Source organism: Clarias gariepinus, chromosome 8 (assembly GCF_024256425.1).
Source record: "Clarias gariepinus isolate MV-2021 ecotype Netherlands chromosome 8, CGAR_prim_01v2, whole genome shotgun sequence".
In the NCBI taxonomy this organism is placed as follows: Eukaryota; Metazoa; Chordata; class Actinopteri; order Siluriformes; family Clariidae; genus Clarias; species Clarias gariepinus.
The window spans coordinates 16,178,699-16,198,863 of NC_071107.1; the positions used below are offsets into that span (position 1 = coordinate 16,178,699).

The 20,165-nt window shown below is 39.4% G+C and overlaps 1 protein-coding gene across 2 annotated transcripts in view; it reads right to left on the reverse strand.

Annotated features, from left to right (window-relative positions):
• Position 1: 1 nt before the first annotated feature.
• smap1 (small ArfGAP 1) overlaps positions 2-20,165 on the reverse strand; it is a 112,577-nt gene continuing 92,413 nt past the window's right edge. For both annotated transcript variants that reach the window (XM_053501902.1, XM_053501903.1), the window contains 3 exons: positions 5,780-6,002; positions 3,219-3,508; positions 2-1,173 (listed from right to left, as the gene is read on the reverse strand). In XM_053501902.1, the coding sequence (XP_053357877.1) occupies positions 1,045-1,173; positions 3,219-3,508; positions 5,780-6,002 (642 nt within the window). In that variant the 3' untranslated portion in view covers positions 2-1,044. The remainder of the gene's footprint in view (positions 1,174-3,218; positions 3,509-5,779; positions 6,003-20,165) is intronic.

The following is a 20,165-nucleotide window of genomic DNA, read 5'->3' on the forward strand; positions in this document are numbered from 1 at the left end:
GTTCATGGCTACTCACTGTTTAATGCATGGAAATAACATTTTTTTCCTCTGTACTAGGCACCAGAAAAATGTAAACACATTACTGAAATAAACCTGGATGACGAAGTGTGGATGCTCACATTATTGCACAGCAGAGGGACCCGGTCTTAGTGGACTTTCACTCTGCCAGAGTCATGGGGCTAGCATGTTCGTATGTGCACGTTTGTCCGATTCTAAAAATCTGCTAAAATTTCCTATTCGCACACAAATCCTTAGTGAAGATATCTCCCGCTCTTATTTTTGTTCCCTACAGCTCAATTAATTATCCCGTCCCCTTCTCTCCCATTGGCCTTTACACTGCTGTCGAGTCGTCCAGGTTTATTTGCCTGTTGCTAACTGTGCTTCTTTGTAATGCACACATTAAAACATCACAGTAAAAGATGGACTAGGGTGATGGAGCTGATGGGCTTGTACAGGGAGGGAGAGGTGAGGGGTGATTGACTGCTTCTCTATCTTATGCTTACATACGGTAACATTGGATCATACAATAGCTGCTACAGGGCTTTAGGATATGGGGCATATACAATGGTCAGGGTAAAGGGGTGTGGTGGAGTGGGGGAGGGTTATTAGGTGGCGGCGGTCACAAACATGATAGCCATATCTCTGCCATTTAAATACTATTACTCACTATCGATTTGGTAATGATATATTAGACGCTTGTATATTGGTCCAGCAGCTTTATTCGCTGATATGTTATTTTTTTTTTCAACCCCAAAAATATATAGAAGAAGAAGAAGAAGAAAAAGAAAACTGCAAATAAGACGGACAAAGCTGCCAGTCTCTTCAACTCTTCACACTCTCGATCACTCAGTTGACTCACAGGGACAAGGTTGAACTGACAATCTCCAGTAAAAGAGTTATGGTTGGAAAGAAGAGTGGGAGGGGGGGAATAGAGAGCAGTACGTGGATAAAACTCTGTGTGCTCTGGTGGTTGGTCAAGGGAGTGGAGATGGAGGGTTGGAGGGATGCTGCACCCTTTATTGTCCTCCACCCTCCCGTGCCCACTCACTTCCAGAGCTGGGTACTCAGGGTCTGACCAGAAGGCGGTCCCACCCAGCCACCCATAGCGGTCCCGGGCTGCCCGAAAGCCATGGGGGCACCGTTCAGGTTCAGCCCAGACATCTGCTGGTTCATCTGGGCAAAAAACAAAAAATGAGAACAGGGATGTAATGAGCTTAAAATGACAGAAACCAGGTATCTTTGTACAGTATTAGCAACCAACAGCCTGTACTCATCAAGCAAGCAATTTGTTTATGGTTTTTTATCTACTTAAACACCTCATTGTCTAAAAAGCAGCTTTTATTTAGTGGTGTATACTAAAAATCTCTATTCTTGGTTTATCTTCTATTACCTTCAGGTCGTCAAGAGCTTTAAATAACAGGGACACAAATCTAACTAAAGTTCACACCAAGAACAAAAGACCACTGCTTTCATCTGAGACCTGTTACCCCAGATATAGTCGCTCTAGCCAGAACAGCCAACAATGCCTGTACTGTAGTAGGCTTTCCGAATGCTCTATTAAATGCCTTAAACTCCAGGACACCCACAGATCCACAGACTTTAATTAGGGCTGCACTAATGTGAGACGCATGCTGGATTTATAATATGTCATTAATCTTGTCGAAAGGCTTTAAATGCAGTGAGGTCTGACTGATAATACATGCAACATAGGGCTGCCTTGGTGACTGCAGTGCTGCTGATGCTGCCGGCTGTGAACGCTTATTTGATAATATATTCATGACAACAGGAAAAAAAAGTGGTGAGTTTTACATTTATTGTCTTCCATGAACATTCAAACTCCCTCTTTGAAAAGTGGGTTCTCCCTTTTGGGACCATTTCATAGTTTACGTAGAACCCTACTACACAGAGTCGCCTCATTAGGATGATAAAAGCCTTTAAATATTCAAGGAATCAAAGAGGACATGTAACAATGCATAATATATGATGGCATAAAAGAGCAAAGTGAACCTAATTTATTAACGGGTAAAATCAAGGTAAGAAAAAAATATTCAGTTAAAGGTTTCTGCTGAATCACAAGAGGGGGAAATAAAGTGCATTGTTTCAGAAGTTCAACTGCTGTGCTGTGGTTGAAGTGCAGTTAGCCAGTCACACAGCAAAGAGTGGAATTTATCACAGTTACTTATCATGCCTACCTGCTCTAATCTACTGCATGTCCCCAGGATCCCACAGTAATTTTCTTTGTGGCAAAACTTTGACAATCCTAATTAATAAGACTCTCATTTTGAACGAGCACCTTTAACCAGGACATGACTGAATATTTGATGCTGTAAAATGTTCTTTTAATTCTCTTGGGAGAATATGACAGCCTCTTCAGATGATGGCTTCATTGTAAATGATCAAAATATCACTGGCTAATAGATGGTACAGTGGCTAAGGTAATGCTTAGCACTATGACCTCGCACCTTAAGGGTGGGGGGCTAATTCACGCCTCGGGGCTGCGTGCATGGAGTTTGAATGTTTTCCCAGTGATTGGACGGTTTCCTGTCTACTTCAATTTCCTTCCAACGCATCAAAACATGCAGGGTAGCCTAACTGATAATTAAAATTCCTCATGCTAGGAGTAAGTGTGTGTGTGCTTTTGCGCCCTGTAATGGACTGGCATCCGGTTCAAAGTGTACCAGGGGACGTGCCCCGAGTCTGCTGAGATAGGCTCCAGGCTTCCTGTGATAATGTAAAGAATAAGCGGTATTGAGAATGAGTAAAATAGAGTAAGTAATTTAAAATATTAAATCCTGTAAAGTGGTCTTCAAATATCGAAAAGGTTTAATTTATCCATGGTTTATTACAAGTTTTAGAAACGGTATGCTGAATTTTGCGGGAGGATCAATTTACTTTTTTCGTAAGTGCCCATTTAATAGTATCTATGCTTTTAGACATCTCTCTATGGGATTATTGGCGTTAAACTGATGATCCACCAATCAGTAGAAATAGCCGGGCATCATATGGATTTGCTGATGTGGCCATAATTCGAGTGTAAGCGCAGTCCTCCGAGATGAGACACAGAGCATTAGCTACAAGCTGTAAGACCAGTGTGGGCTAACAAAAGTGCTGTGTTTGGCACAATGAATCCCCAGTGAATGTTTCCACATGATGCCATCAGCAGATTCGATATCTTTGTGCATGGGTTTATTAGAAATAAAGCAAGTTGAGCCTTTTACCTGTCCCATGCTCCACTGGGTCTGCTGGCCAGGCATTGCTCCAGCCTGTGCTCCCATCATGCCAGGTGCCACTCCCATTACTCCCGCTGGGGCGTTTCCCATAAAGCCGTTGGGCATAGTCATGCCAACCATCATTCCAGTATTCTGGCCCATCATAGCCCCGCCCTGGCCCATAACTGCACCCATCATGGTGGTGGGTGGCATGGGCCCGCCCATAGCAGGGAAGGCTGGGAAGTTAGCTTGAGGTTGAGCAGGAAATGGCATCTGAGATGTACCAATGAACATAGCAGCTGGAGGGAGACAGAAAGCTTAATGAAAAACCTTAGTAAACACCCTTACAATGGCATCCACACAAACAACAACAAAGATCAGGCAGCAAACAAACAGCAAAAAATAAATGTCAGGAGAAAGCCTCACAGACGGACTTAAAAAGAAGCTTGCAGTAATATGCGGTTCTAGGCCAATTCACCTCAAGTGATCTTTGAGATGAGAGAGGAAGAAGGAAGTGCATTGGCTCAAAGGGCTTATTAAGAGGTGACTTGACAGTGGAGAAATGGCAGCACCTTCATTTGGAGGATGAACTTTTGGTGAAATGTGCTGTTTAAGTAGGCAGGAGCTTTAAACGGTGTTCAGCGAAATCACAGTGCTGAAACATGGAACCTTTCAATGGCTAAATTACTGATACTCACATTCAATCTTGTGATAACGTCTGGTTTATATTTGTTTCTAAAGGTTGGAAACAGAAAGGCTGCTGCTATACTGGGATGAAGGTGTTTAAGGAAACGCAGTATTATTGCTATAAGGACTGAAGCTACTTGTTCAACATTGCAGTAAGCAGATTCAAAGGACTGTATTAAATGCAACATTGTTTCTTTTCTCACAATAATTATACAAACTGTATAATCACCAGCCACTTCATTAGGTACACATTAATAAAAATATCTAATCACATTGCAGCAATTCAATGCATTTAGGCATGTATATGTGGTCAAGACAATCTGCTCAAGTTACATGGGGAAGAAAGGTGATTTAAGTGAGTTTGAAAGTGGCATGGTTGTTGGTGCCAGGCAGACTGGTATGAGCATTTCCTAAACCATGTAGGTTTTTTTTTTCTATCTAAACAATAGAACAATAACAATGCATACTGCAGCAAAACACTTCCTTAATAACAATAAAAAAATGTGATAGGATGACTAGATAAAAACAATGCCTTTAGGAGACCACTGGTGTGTCTCAATTCGGGAGCCGCCTCCTTTAAAGGATGCATTTGAAGGCTGATGATTACTTTATAGGGTCGTGAACTAAGGTTGTCTAATTTTAAGGGCTGTTTCAAACCCGGTCAACAACTGCTGCCTTTTTTTCCCTGAAAATGAATGGTGCAGCAGTGTATGCAGCATGGCACAAATTATTCCAAAATACTTTGCAAGCTGGGGAAGATACTAGAAAAGATAATGGCAGCTGCAAATCCTAAGGATATTAAAAACAAATATATACTGTAAAATGTCGAATGAATAAAAAAAAGAAAAATCCCAGAGGGATTTTCATGAAAACTGCTCCATGAGAGACATTTTTTATAAAATGTGATTAAGCAGCCAGTGGCAGTTCGGCGGCGTAGAACAGGCCGTCTCATTTCGGTCATGTGTTCGCGGCTGACACAGTCAGCCAGGACTGTGTGCTCTTTAGCCCCCGAAAATAAGACAAACCCAAAAGCAGAAGCAGTAGAGAACACGAAGGAGAAGAGTTCAGAAAGCATGGAGAAAAATCGTCAACCCACAGGTTTGCTCTGACCGAGAACCACAGTCGCGTGTAAACTATTTAGGGGAACAGTTCAGACCACAACTGGTAATACAACGAACAATTTTAATCTTAATTTTACTTATAACATCATATTTACTGAGTTTATTGAAGAGTTTATATTTTTGATATTTGTTGCATCTTACCAGTTGCTTTTACTTGATTTTTTTATTTAATGATACTTAAGGTAAGATCTTTCTATCATCCTTATACATTTCATATTAAAGTGAGTACTTCTCCATCCCAGTGTGTATAAAAAAAGCCTTGTAATAGCTCATTAAAATGATCAATAATTGTCTACATCAACGGATATAAATTTTTTAATTATGCGATAATATTTTTGCTATATTGCTCAGCCTTACAACATTACAACATACAATTTTAATTTTACATCGACATTTCCTGTCCAACATCCCTGAGATGGTGCAATTGTAGACACTGTAGTCTTTCTTGCATGTAGTGCAGCATCTTCATCAAGGCTGAACATTATTTTATTTCAAAAAGAGACAAAATGATACATGCTCTCACACATTATTACTTGCTATTACTACCCTACAGCACAGGCAGATGGGCAGACATAAAAATACATGCACAGACACACATTTAGACAAACATACACTGGTACACTGAAATTGCTTAAACGTCTATCAAAACCCCTCTTCATGGTCCCTGTATTATTTCCTCTTTTCTCTAATGCACTGGAAGTTCATAATGTAACCAGGTGTTTTAAGTCCTTATTTGTGAGTCTGGCGTGCTGTGTACTGTACCTTGTGCAGGCTGTTGTGGGACAGTGCTTGATCCATACAGAGAGAGGATAGAGTCCTTAGAGAGAGGTTTCTTGGTTGAGTCCTCTGCTTTGTTGCTGCTATTCTCACTGAACAGGTCCAGATCAGACGGGACTGGAGCAGCTCCGGCTGTGGCCACAGTGCCTGAGGTAGCTCCCACACCAGAGCCTGCAGGTGTGCTCCCAGATGCTTTAGTGGAAGTGACCTGTACAGATCAGGGGACATGATCAGCTCAGAGATACAGCGTAGTATACTGTATAAGATGCAACCACTTCAAGGCGTATTTTCTATGCAACCCGAGTTATAACATCAGGTAGGAGGGAATTTGTCTTGGTATTATGGTAAAAACTGTTAGAAAATATTCATTATAACCATGGAAACAATGGGTGGAGGAATTACTAAAAAAGAAAATACTTCATAAAAAAAATTATAGAAAAACTGCAGCAATAAGCCAATGCTGGACACAAACATATGTTGAGTGAAAAAAAAACTGTACAGTGTGCAAAAATAGGCAGGCTGGGGTAGTGCAGAATGCACAGTGCATTTAAAAAACATATTTCGTGGAAAAAATATTTTTCCTTTTTGTAATTTTATTGAAAATGCTCTGGATTTTTGCCAGACTGGCAAAACTGCCAGACAAAAGTTTGGACACGCCTTCTAATTTTAAAGCCTTTCCTGTTTTTTTCCTTTTTACAATCTAAAACAATGCTGAAGGCATCCAAAATATGCCATAATCTCATTTAAAAATCTGATATAGAGAGAGCTACTTATGCTCAGTAAAGCCTTCATAATCTGACATGCTGTTCTGTTAATTAGTGATTTTTAAAGTAAAGTTTTGGTCTTGATTTCCTGGGAAGGTCTTCATGAGCGCCAGTTTCATCATGGTGCTTGATGGGTTTTGCAAATGCACTTGACAATACTATTCTTGCAAGAACTATAATAGCTGACATTTGCTTGTACCTAATGCCATACGTGTTATTTAGTTTTAAAGTAAGTTTTTGAATTGTAGAAAATAAATCCAAACTTTTGACAGGTAATGTACATTAAATAAAATAAAGCTGGTTAAAAAGGTTAAATTAATGAAATTAGAATAAGTGTTTTTTTCTGTTATAGGCTGCAAAATGGCTAAAGATGAAAAAAATTGATTGTTTACATAACAGCCTCAGCAGCAACCTCATTTCCCGTCTCCTCTGTTCCAAACACTCAGCATCACCAGTATACTAATCACTGGCCTTATCTTCTGCACCTGTTTCTCACTGGTTCATGCCTTAAGATAGAGTGAGTTACTTTTTTTATGCTGGAATGATTCATACAGTAGGTCACTGTGTGGCTTAACAAACAAAACTATTTATCTGAAACTGGTCAGGTAGAGGGACTGGACTGAAAATGAAAGCCAACAACTTGCCAAAAATGAGAGCAAGAAAGTCCCTTAAGAAACCTGGGAGACCTATTCCTCGTGACTACCTTTAAAATATACATGAAAGTTTGACTCTTTGGAAGCAAAATATCAAAAAAAAGGGGTGGCTCAAGAGAGAGAAAGTGAGATAGACTGGCAGACAGACAGGTTCAAGGTACGACATGCTGTGCATTCTGAGATGCTTTTCTGATCACTTTAATAAAACAGGTTATTTGGGCTACTGTAGAACTTCCATTCTCCTGTCTGTCTGGCACCAACAACCATGCGACAGCCAAGAGATCACAGTTTCCCCTTGTTCTAATATTTGCCATGACAGTTAACTGAAGACATTGACTTGTATCTGCATGGTTTATTTTATGCATGGATAATTACATGAATAATCACTAGTTGTAGAGGTATTCCTAATAAAGTGGATATTGACTATACATTATATACATCTGTAGCGATTGCCAGTGCTAAGGTCTGCAAAACCGATACTGTATCTGACCGATACCTCACTGACTATGCAAATGTGCTACAAATGCCGTCCTACGACATAAACATGTCTAATATAGCTTAATAAAAGTTTAAGTAGAATTTATAGCACTAGACTATGCTCTTTGCAATTTGGTGTCCTGCTCATTTATTTCAGTCTCTCTTTTGTTATATAAAGAGAATAGTGATGCAGAGGCATAAAATCTATAAAGACAGCTAGTGAAAATCAATAAAGTCAGACAAGATCTATTTTTAAATTTTCATTTGACTACTGCCCAAAAACTCAAATAAAACATGGTGTTGATATAAATTAATTAGAATGTAGCAAAGTGGACAATAGAATGATTTAAGAAAGAACTTGCAGGTCTTGGACTTGCAACTAAATACATAATACCCTGGACTTGCTTGGTACCTGAGGCTTAAAAAACATGGACTAGCTCTCTTATATTTGATGACACCTCTTGTGCAGTGCTCAAGTATACAAACTTGATTTCTATGGATGAAGCAAGCTTACAGAGTGTGATGTACAGCAATACACCCCAGTTTATTTACAAAGCAACAATCACAGCTACTGCAAGCAATGCTAAAGCCCCTGTAGCACAGATAAAGTTCTAAGGCAGCTTTAAACATTTGAAACAATACATTTTAGCTGTTACTTCTATTTACATTTATAATAGTAGTGCTATATTCGACCCCTCCTGAGTGTTCGATATGGATGTGTATCTCAATTATCTCATCATCAAATCTCAGACCTTCACAAAAAATTCTGACATTAAACACACTGGTACAGTAGCTTAAGTGAACACAAAATTCATGTTTTGAATGATAACTGTGTTAATTAAAACAAACCACAACAAAACCCTAAAATGTTTCGAAAAAGTAACCACCCCTGAATTTAATACCTAGTTTGTGCAGCAACACCTGCAATCAAACACTTCTGGTAAGTGGAGATCAGTCTCCAACATGGTTGTGGTGGAATTCTGGCCAATTGTTCTTTGCAGAACCTCTTTAACGCAGCCACACTGGAGGGCTTGCAAGCATGAACTGCCATTATCAAGTCCTGCATCATGGCATCCTAATAAGGTTCAGTTCTGACTTGGACTAGGCCACTACACAACTTTAATGTTATAAACTATTGTGCCTGGAGTCATTGTCTTGCTGCACAACCCAGCAGCTTTAGCTTATACTTACACACACATGATCTGATGGTCTCCTTCTGGATTTTCTGTTACAGAGTGGAATTCTTGTTACCCTCAATTATAGCAAGCCACCCTGGCCCTGAAGAAGAAAAGCACCCCAAAACATTACACTGTCACCTCTATGCTTGACCAGAGGTGCGATGTTCTTTTAGCGGAATTTGGTGTTTAGTTTATGCGGGAGGTCATGAGACTCCTGTCTTCTGAACATTTTAACCTTTGCCTTACGGCCATCAAGGTGTGTTGATTAATCTTTTGGGCCAGCAGTGTTTTTCACCTCACCACTTTCCCATGCATGAAATTTTTACCTTTCGCATAGTAGAGTTATGAGCACTGACTTTTATTGAGGTGAGAGAGGTCGGTTGATCCTTTCATTTTTCTTTGGCTCTTTTGAGACATGGCGGATGGGTCCTTGCCCTGTTCTGGGATTCATTCTGAATGCTGGGACCCTTCTGGGACGGTTCATTACTGTTCCAAGTCTACTCCACTTATAGATAATGACCCAGAGCCTAAGAAATTGCTTTGTAATCTTTCCAATGACTGATGTATTTTAATCACCTTTCTTTCTCATCTCTTCTTGAATTTCTTTTAAATTTGGCATAATGTGGCACTGATGAGACCTTTTAGCCAACTTTATGTCACGGATTACTGTTTGCAGCCGTCTAGTTAAAAATACAGGGCCACAAGGCTAGTACCACAGAGATAGTACCCGTTTTTCTTAAACACAATTATAATTTAAACAGTATTTTTGTTTTTTACAGGTTGCCTTTGATTTATGTTAGATTTTACACAAAAAAGAGATGAAAACGAGAGGAGGTGGTGAATTATTTTGCCTGTGCTGTTTATCACTTTTGCAGTTTTTTCAAATCTGTTTTTAAACATGATTCAGGCTAAAATTTTTTAATGAGCAAATTAATCACCTTATATATAATTTTAAGATGGACGGCATTAATCTACATGGAGTATACACAGAGATCTTAAATTCTTCTATCTCTCCTTAGCGTCTCTGTCTCCTAGCATGAAGACCAAATGATGTCTTTCCTTACAATTGAAAAAAGCCTGACATCAGTCTTAACAGAAATATATGAGGCCCTTTGCCTGTGTGTGCACAGCCTATGGTTTTCACTCCATCTCTGTTCAGTCATTTATGTGAAAGCAATTTACTTCTCTGTAAAGACAGGTGTAAAGCAAGGTCTGTCAGGAGCGGTGCCGTAGCTTTAAGGATACACTGCGTAGCTAATTACTATACCTTTCACCCTCTAACGCTTTCCCACAAGCTCATCACTCAAAGGCATGAAAGCAAAAGTGATGAGGGAAGAGGGAGGCTACATAACATCATTTGGATGCAAATGGACTGAACAAAAACAAAGAAGAATGGCTCAACTCCACTGCTAGAGGCCAAGTAAAAGACGACTGATGAACAGAAGTAGCACAACCCAACCCAACAACCCCCCATACACACAGGAAAAAAGGAAGAAAAAGAAGGATGAAAAAAAAAAAAGATTGAATGGGACCGAGACACTCTGTCACACCTCAGCTCTCCCAATGCTTATGTGTCAGAGCTCGAAAGCTGCAGGGCTGAGCAGGCAAGAGAGATGCAGGAATGTCTCTGTGGACAGGGTGTGAAGGACTAGGGTGAAAGAAGCAGATTCAGAACATTGCCACTTTTCAGCAAACAGTGCATCATGGGATTGCTTGGTGACCAGTCCCAACCCGGAACTGTGCCTGATGCTTCAGGTAATGACTAGTGATATGTGATATGAATAAGGAGCCAAACACTTTCAAATATAATTGGTTAATCCACGTTATAAAACCATTGTAAAATTCTACAAGTCTACATGCCTGTGTTAAGACTGCACTGAAAAAAAAAACATAAAACATTCATCAAATAATATATATATATATATATATACCGCAGAACTAAGTAATGGAAACGCTTTCAGCAAGGAAACATATCTGATAATGTTGGAATGTCATCCTAAAAACATTTTATCTCCTTAGATTTGCTTCTATCTTGTTCCGAATTGCCTCGGAACCGTCTGTGTTGTTCCATTTGTGCCTAAGCAGAACTACAAAGTTAACTTGCTTTTATCACAAGGCTGAATCCCAAATCCTTGATCAAGGGCACTACCTGGTGTGTGGAACAAGGAATTGTAAACCGTAGCTCATTAGCTTTCTATTTTACAATTTTTGGGAATCAACCCTGGAACCTGGAGTTTAACGTAGCTGATATTCTAAATAATAATGCGTCGAAACATAAAGAGAAACTCACAAACCTACCAGCTAATATTCAGCACAACAGCACACCTCTTTATTGCTTAAATATACCACATACAGCAGTATTGCTACTAGACTACTGGAGACTGCCATTTCATTAGCAAGAGTTTCAGTAGAAAAGTTATTAACAGAAACATACTGCTTTTGACCAGCTGATGGTTTATGCTATTTTTATCTCCATCCATATGGCTCGGCTCAAGAAGGTTCCTGGGCGATTTAGCATGGCTACAGCAGAGCTCGGTTGGTGGGTGACACTACAAGAGGCGGGTGCTCCTAATCCGTTAACTGTAAGACGCAGTGCTGTGTTGAGGAGATGCAAGGACTCACCTCTGACTGCTCTTACTGAGAGGAGAGCAGGAGTACTCAAGTGCGCTAGGAAGTGAGAAGCCAAATATAGGACTCAAGCTTGATCAAAAGGACCGTGTAAACAAACACACACACACACACACACGACTGAAAATGCACATGAGGAAAAACCATTAACAGATGCACAAAAAGTAAACAATGGGTTATAAAAAAAAAAAAAAAAAATAAAAACACAATACGCAAGCTCTCCCCCACTACTCATCACGTGATGTGTGAATCACTCAAACGCGTCCACAGGGGTGAAGGGCAAAAGCTATTAAGATTAATAATGGATGAGGCTAAGACCACTGCTCTATAATTCTTATTCTTCTGGTTTGTGCTGTGTTTCTGTGTATTTCTGTGTGTTGGAGGAGGCCATTAAAGCACACATGTACACACATTACTGAAAGTTTGCTTGATTACAGACTCAGTCTCAGGAGGCTATAAATATTCCTGTGAAAGCTGAGCAACTAATGCACACGTCCCACACCAATGAATTCTCATACACAGAGGCAGTGCGCAGCACTGTGTAGTAGATCCCTGATGTTCAGGGAAGCCCATAAATATTCCAGTTCCTACCACCCCAAATGAACCAAGGTTAGTGAGTGAGGGCGTACACGCACACGCTCTAACAGCGGCTTCCTGTGAAACAGAGAAGGCTTTGTGTGATTAGCAGCCATACACAGATAATTAGCACTCTGCTGGTGTACAGGGCTGGGTTGGACTAATCCAGTTCCCCTCAGCAACCTCTTTCTGCCTGGGAAACCAGAGAAAAAGAGAGCCAATGAAAGAAAAGCCAGAACAAGAGAGTTCTCAAATGCCAAATGTATTTGTTTGGAGTAAGTTAAGTTCACACCAGCGGGCGCACTGACTGAGCGCCCGAAAGGAAACCGGGATCAGCGGCTTTAATGCCAATCCATTCTGGACCACTGATGCTGGGAGACTGAGGACGACAGCAAGAAAGAGGACAATAAAAGACAAGCATGCAGGAGTAGTGAGATAATTCTGACATCTGCTTGTTGTTGGGAGAGGGCGTTTTTATGAGAGCTTTAAAAGAATGTTATTTTACTAGAGGCTATGGGACAGATACAACAAATTCCGAGAAATGCTTGAGAAAGGAGAATCGAATCTGACCCTGAAGCCCTTTCCCCGCAGAACTACACTTCCATTAAACCTAACCTGGTACTCCATAAGTTCTCCTTGAACTGCAATAGCACGCTCTCTAAATAAGTGCTTTTGCAACCTAGTTTTCATCCACTGCTATCACAGGAGCTATTACCTCAGACAAGAACTCATAGATTTCTCTGTACAGAGGAAAGGATGGAAAAGATGTTTACTTGAACCGTACTTATAATGGAAGCGTAAGGTCACCCGATCAATAACATTGATGGATGTTTAGAAAATGCTTTTATTTTTATATCTTACAATGAGAAAGTCATTAGAGAAATGCTTATTAATGCAGGTTGTACGTAATTTTAGAAGTCCCTGTTTCACTGCTGGATGTTTTGAAGGGTTATACTACTGTACATATGCAGTAAACAAAGATTTAATTGAAATGATGATAAACAAGCAAACAAAAAACATGATGTAACCAGCTATGGAGCAAAGTAGGGTTATGGCAAAAATACTGTATCTCATCATTCTCAAATACATTTCGCTAATAAATCATGCACCAAGTTTGTGCAAACCTGACCATCAAACCATATGTGATTTAAAGTTGGACGCAAATAATTGTGTATGATGTCTGTATCCTGTGACATTACAACTTCCCTTCACTGGAACTAAGAAGCCCAAAGCCTCTGTGAACAAATTGAGGTTTATAAAAGGTATTGTGTGCCAAGAACTGATGTATATTGTTTGCGTGAAAGAACTGAAGTGGCCTGCACAGAGCCCTGACCTCAACCCCACTGAACATCATTAGGATGAACTGGAAACCTGACAGAGCTAGACTTCCTCTTCAAACATCAATGCAATACCTCACTTATGTTCTTAACTCGCAAAAACAATACCCTAAGATCCAAAATCTAGTCAGACGTTAGCCCAGAAAATAGAGAATAGAGGTTATAAAAACAGCAAAGGAGGACTAAATCCAGACACACAAATTGTATAATGGCCAGACCGCCACTAACTTTCAGCCATATTATGTGCATGAGACAAAATGCAGGTTTGCTCACAAACTGACAGCAATACAGTAACACCAGCATTGCATTAAAAGGTCTTACAAATAATACAGTAAACATGGATTTTATTTTAAATATTAAACTAAATTTTCTGGCAAAAAAATTGCAATAAATATGAATTAACACCCCCATTAACATCATATTAGCTGCTTCTAGACTATTAAATCTTTTTAAGGTTACGGTGCTGTAAAAAACTAGCATTTGACGCTTTTTCTGCATATTTTTCACACCTAAATGATCAAGCTCATTAAACTAATTTTTATATTACACAAAGATAACCAGAGTAAATACATAATGATGATTTTATTTATAGGGGAAAAAAAGCTGCCCAAACCTACCTGGCCAATGTGAAAAAGTAACTGACCCCTTGGTAAATCATGAATGAATAAAATTTAAAATGCGGCTCAATGTGTTGCTTTTTTTTATTTTATTTTATTTTAGATATTTTAGCATGCACTTTACTTTGTCAGCCAGGTTATATTTAAGTGATGTACAGTATTGATTCAACACATCTGGAAATAATCAAGGCCTGGGTGTGGCAAATAAAGTTAAACTCAGCATTTCAATTGTTCACATGAGGCAGGCAGTGTTTGGACAGATTTTTTCCCCCAAAAAATACTCTCACACAGCTCTGTATACAAATTTTATAAAAAAATATCACGCTATGGACTTTTAAATATGTTAACAATTTGCATGTGGACAAAAATGTCAAGTGCACTTTACTGGTATTCCAGAATTAATTATGTGTACAAATATTAGTTATGTGTACAAGCGCTAAAAGTGTACAAGACCTTTGATGCTATGCAAAGCCATAATAAGTACAACATAGAGAGAGAGTGAGAAAGCAAAAAGAAGAAATATGATGATCGAATCAAATTTAGATACATACAGTCAGGTCTGTACGTATTTAGACAGTGACATAATTTTGCTTCTGTGCACCACCACAATGGATATTATTTTCAGCAATCAAGATGTGACTGATGTGCAGACTTTCAGCCTTAATTCGGGTTAGCAATAAATTGTTTATAAAAAAAAAAAAAAAAATTTTTGAAATCAAAAAAGATGCAGATTTTCCGGTTTTGTGGAACAATATTCTCTAGACATATGAAACCAACAATAACTTGTATCAGACTATTGGAAGAGAAGAGTATGGAGAATGTAAGGAAGATTCATGATCAAAAGCATACCACATCATTTGGCAAACATGGTGGCGGCATGTCAGTGTATGTCTGCCAGTGGGACTGAGTAACTGTTGTTTATTGCAGGTGTGACTGCTGGCAGAAGAAGTAGCAGGATGAATTCTGAAGTGCGTAGAGCCTATAAAATACTTTCTGCTCAAATTCAGTCAGATGCTGCAAAACTGACAAGACTCTCCTTCACGCTATAGATGGATAATAACCCAAAACACATCTCAAAAGCCGCCAAAAGTTTTTTTCCATGCTTTCCATGCCACTTCAACCCAAATGCTTTTACCTTACTGAAGACAGAACTGAGGACAGAAAGACCCAAAGACACGCAGAAGATGAAGGTGGCTCTAGGAGACCTCTCCTAAAACATTTCAGGGGAGGAAACTTACATTTGGTCATGGCCAGGGGTTTTAAACTTCAGACAGTGCATGGAGGTAGTGTACGGTGTAAAAATGATTAATGCAGTAATATCTACAAAACTATCGAATATGAATTAGTTCAATTAACAATTTGGAACTTACAAACAGCCATTTTCTCTTTTCCTGCAAAGGAAGCAAAGTTGCCTCACACAACTCTGAACACTTTCTCTAACAGAAACATGGACAGCACTTTGCAGTAGCAATAAATGGCCCTGAGCCCAGTTTATACGTCTGCCTGTGAGTCAGTTTCCAGACAACAGTCATTACAGCACAGGCACTACAGCACAATCCTGCCAAAGAGAAATGTGATCTGCTAAAACAAAACTAGACCACCAAAAGATCCAAAAAAAAAAAAAAAGATAAAAAAAAAAAAAATCAGCAATAAAACCAACAGGCATAGAAAAGCAGGGCTATGCTAAATGAGCTGATAAATAAAACAGTGCTATGCTGCATGACACCCAAGTGCTTAACATACTGCCGTGTAAGAGTCCAGTAGGAAGAACAGCAGTGAGTGATGGTGACAGGCATTCTCCACAATGCCAGCTTCCATACAAGCTGCAGTGTAGCGGAAAGAAAGCAAAACAACTCTGCTTTCATTATGCATTAGTCCCACGGAGAGACCATCTGCACTAAGAGGCAAAAACAGCATGGAAAAGGGCAAGCTCAGAGCTCTGCAACATATGTATGTACAGTATATATGGCGACCTATATTTGTATTCATGCATATACATACGCGACAGTCCATTGCAGGACGTACAGTACACACAAACTCGTTCATTTTTTGAGAAGGCAGAAGAAACACTTGTGTACACATGCACAAAACTCCACACAGTAAGAGGGTCCTGCTGTTGACTGCACCACTACACACGCTCTCTAGAACATTTCTGTGTCTTTGTCCTGAAAGCTATGCTGCATGGGGTGCAGACAGACAGTTGTTGCTATATGGTGTGCAGACAGACTGTTGTTGCTGTATGGTGTGCAGATAGACTGTTGATGTTAATTCAGAACGACAGCATGCGTTCAAAATGCTTCTGCAAGTGCTAGAACCTTTAATTAATAATAATAAATCCCCATTTCCTCTTTAATAAATAATGGAGGTAAGGCCTTGTTTTTCCCACTACAAAATTCAGCTCCCATACACAGTATTAGAACAATCAAATTAAACAACTTTTTTTTTTTTTTTGAGGGGGGTGTTAAGCTGATGACTGAAGACACTTAGTTTTGGAAAAAAAAAATTAATACTGGATGACATCAGAATTTCACCTTTGATTTTCTGATATTCACATCTAGATAAATTAAACAACTTGGCACCTTTTTTTTTTTTTTTTTTTTTAAACCTGTCAATTTCTTAAGTGATCAAATAAATATTGTAATAAGTAACTGACAGTTGTTGCTTGTGATTTTTAAAAACAGGTCCTAGTTTAGAATGTGTGAGCCATTTCAGCCGTGAAGCTGTTAATACTTTAAAGAAAGAAAAAAAGAGAGAGGCAAAATCAGTACTATTGCACAAGCACTGTGCACAGCCAATACAACTATTTGGAAGAAGCCACTGGAGTAGTAAGAACCAGACATCGACCAGGTTAGCCAAGGTACACAACAGCAATCAATGCCTAACTTGGTGAAGGCAGTGACGAAAAATCTAAAAATAACATTGTGCAAAAATTAAAGAGAACAATAATTAAAAAAATGCATTATTACAGTAGCAGAAAATTCATGTGCAGTTCTTTAGAAGTGTCAAATTGGGAGTCTTTAGAGGTGTCAAATTGAAAAGTCCATGTTCTTCCCTGTATAATGTGTTTGGTGTGTATAAATCTTAAATCCTTCATATCAGAATGTCATAGGGTTAGGGCAGTTGGAAAACTGCGGGCAAAAACAATGTTCCAGTGCTGCCATACACCTTGCATTAAGCAACCTCATCTCATTTAACTCCATAAAAGACAGGAATTTTAATCCAACATCAAGTGTATATCCAACAGTATATCACTCCATGTACGGTTTGGTTGAAAGCATGTGTTAATGTATACACATTTAAATCTCATTAAACACATATAATATAAATATGCTTTAATGACTACACATTGCTGAGATCACTACTCAGTGGTGCCAACTAGACCATATGTCCTCTCTGCTCAGAACTGTTGTGTATGGAAATGCACCTGATATATTTACACATAAAATCTTCAAATGTTCTGTGTGTACTTTCACATTCTAATTTGTACACACACAGCTAATAATGTAATGTACTTGCCATATGTTGTATAAGTGCATATGAACCTTGATATAGACTGATATTGGGACAGCAGCTGCTCAGCAGGATCGGAGAAAAGGGTTCAAAAAAAGTTCAAATCACAGAACAACCGAAACAAAAGTGCTGTTTTCTTTCCTGAAAGCCCCAAACCCTTTATGATTAACTCTCAACCATCTGTGTCATCTAATATTTAGTTTCTAATGAAATACTTAGATTGTTTAATTATTGTAATTGACAAACTATTCTATTTTCACTTTAACAGAGTTCAACATTATACACCTGGTGATAGTAAGATAGTAGGGATTCACGCCTTGCTTAACCTCCCTCTACAGACTGCTGCAGTAACACTTGACAACAACCGCTGCTCAAGGACCTACTTTCAACTTGAGTTGCATTTCAATTAATATTTCCTACTAGATAGTCCAAAATAATTCCCAGGTCTCTTTTATTCCTGAATGCAGCATACCGTAAACGTGTCCTAAAACAATAACCAACAAATTAGTAACACAATCACCAACATATTAGTACAAACATACCTTGTGTGTATCAAGGTGGAATTGAACTTTAAATTCTCTGCCTAGCTGTATGTTTGAATTGTATCCTGTGTCAACTGCATGTCCTTTTAGATAAACATGTCTGTCAAATCAATCAATCTAAAGTCAATATAACATGGGAGGACCAGGATCAATTGCTGAGCTCTTTAAGAGAACAGCAACGTCTCTCAGGTTATTCTGCTGAGGACAGCACTGAAAGAAGAAGGCTGCTGGAATGCAACATCAGCGTCCTATATATCCTGTCTGTTGGCTTAACCTTCGCACTGTAACTAATGCAAAGGAGCAGAAGGGTGACTGTGCTGAGCCTACATTACTGAAAAGGATTTTACTGCTAAAAGCTCCATCAGAGACCTCTTGTGAGAAATGATCCCAGTCCGCTTTAAAGCAAACTCGAGAGTTTAGACTGCAGTGAGGACATGATTTAAACAGAATTCGACTGAATTTTAAAAAAGTGCAGTAAACATGTTATGTATTCCTGGTTGAGAGCAGGATTTTTACAACGTCATAGCTGAATAAATTAACCTGAGTGCGGTGCCTTGCTGCATTCCGGATATCCAGATATAACTCAGGCTGTATACAGCTTACAAAATACTTATTAAAAAAATAATGTATGTATCTATTATTAAACATCTGCTTTGTGTTCTTGGTACATGCTTGTTTCACATGATTTTTTTACATATTTAGAAAAGGTTTATGTTCATTTCTATCATCACATTCAATCATTAAATGGAAGACTTTTGCAAGTGCACTTTCCTGCCTCTTCAATGGCAGGAAAGTCCTCTATCCACTCAGATTCCAACTACGCAAACAGACTACTATCTAATTAAAGCCATAAAATACTATAACATACAACGATAACTTTTAAACCATTAACATTAAAACCCAGATTTTAGGTTCCTCTTGTGCCACCACGGCAGCTTTAGTGCCTCGGGGCATGGCTTCATGGGACCTCTGGGGTTGGGCTGTGATGTCTGTCACTGGGACATTAGCGGTAGACCCTTTGTGTGCTGTGCGATGTGGGGTGGAGCCTCTGTTTCATGGATGTTGAGACAGGTTGGGATCTGGGGAATGTGGAGGCCGGATCAAAGCCCTTAAACTATTTGCCTGCTAAGACCTGTGTGATGCACTGAGTGTTCGAAACTGTTATGGCCGGAGTTGATTTTTTTACGGCCGATTAGCTTTTCTGTGCGATCGGGCCCTTGGGTGCCCATGATGCTGTCGCCAGTTTACTGGTATATAATTGATAAAGTTATTTAATTCACCTGGTGGTGGGGGGTTGTTATGGCGGATTGGTATATGCTACCATGACCTACAGACCTAACATAATTAAGATGGCCATTAAAAGACTATAGACCTAACATAATAAACACAATCCTTTTCAATTTGAGAGCAGAGCCAAAGCATTTTAAACAAATCTGTAAAAAATTCCTTTGAAGTTTTAATGTTAAGGGGAATAAACAAAACGGTGCAATCAGATAGCAACATTGCAGAGCTCTCGGAAGGAAATTGCTGCATACATTTGTGCTCGTGTCTCTTGGGAGAGCTGAGAGAAACGGGAGCAGGAGGCAAATCAGATGTGAAAGGAGGCAAGCCAGAGACTGGATTAACATGCAGTTGTCTACAGCCACACTAAAGGAATTGGGAAAGGCACCCTGGTGGTCTCTTACGAAGGCTTCAGGAGAAGCAAATTAATGCACCTCCCCCACCCCTTGCTTTGTTTGAGGCTGGAGAAGCTGCCAGAAGTGAGAGCTGTGATAAAAACCTTGAGCCAACCAATCAGCTCCGTTCCGCATGTTCAACAATTTTGCCATGCAATTGCTTGGTCCCAAGGTAACACTTGGGAAGTGGAGGCTCATTCTCTCATTCCTGCTCTTTTACTTCTCTCCTTTGTGTTCTCTCTGTGTCTTCTCTCCCCTACACCTAATCAAAATTCACTCGAGCTAGGGACAACACAGATCTTTATTCACACAAATACAACCCCATTGTTGCAACTGACATCTCTTATGGCATCCAAAATGACAAATCCATTATAACAGCTTGTGCGAAGCTGACGTGTCCTTCACACGCACAC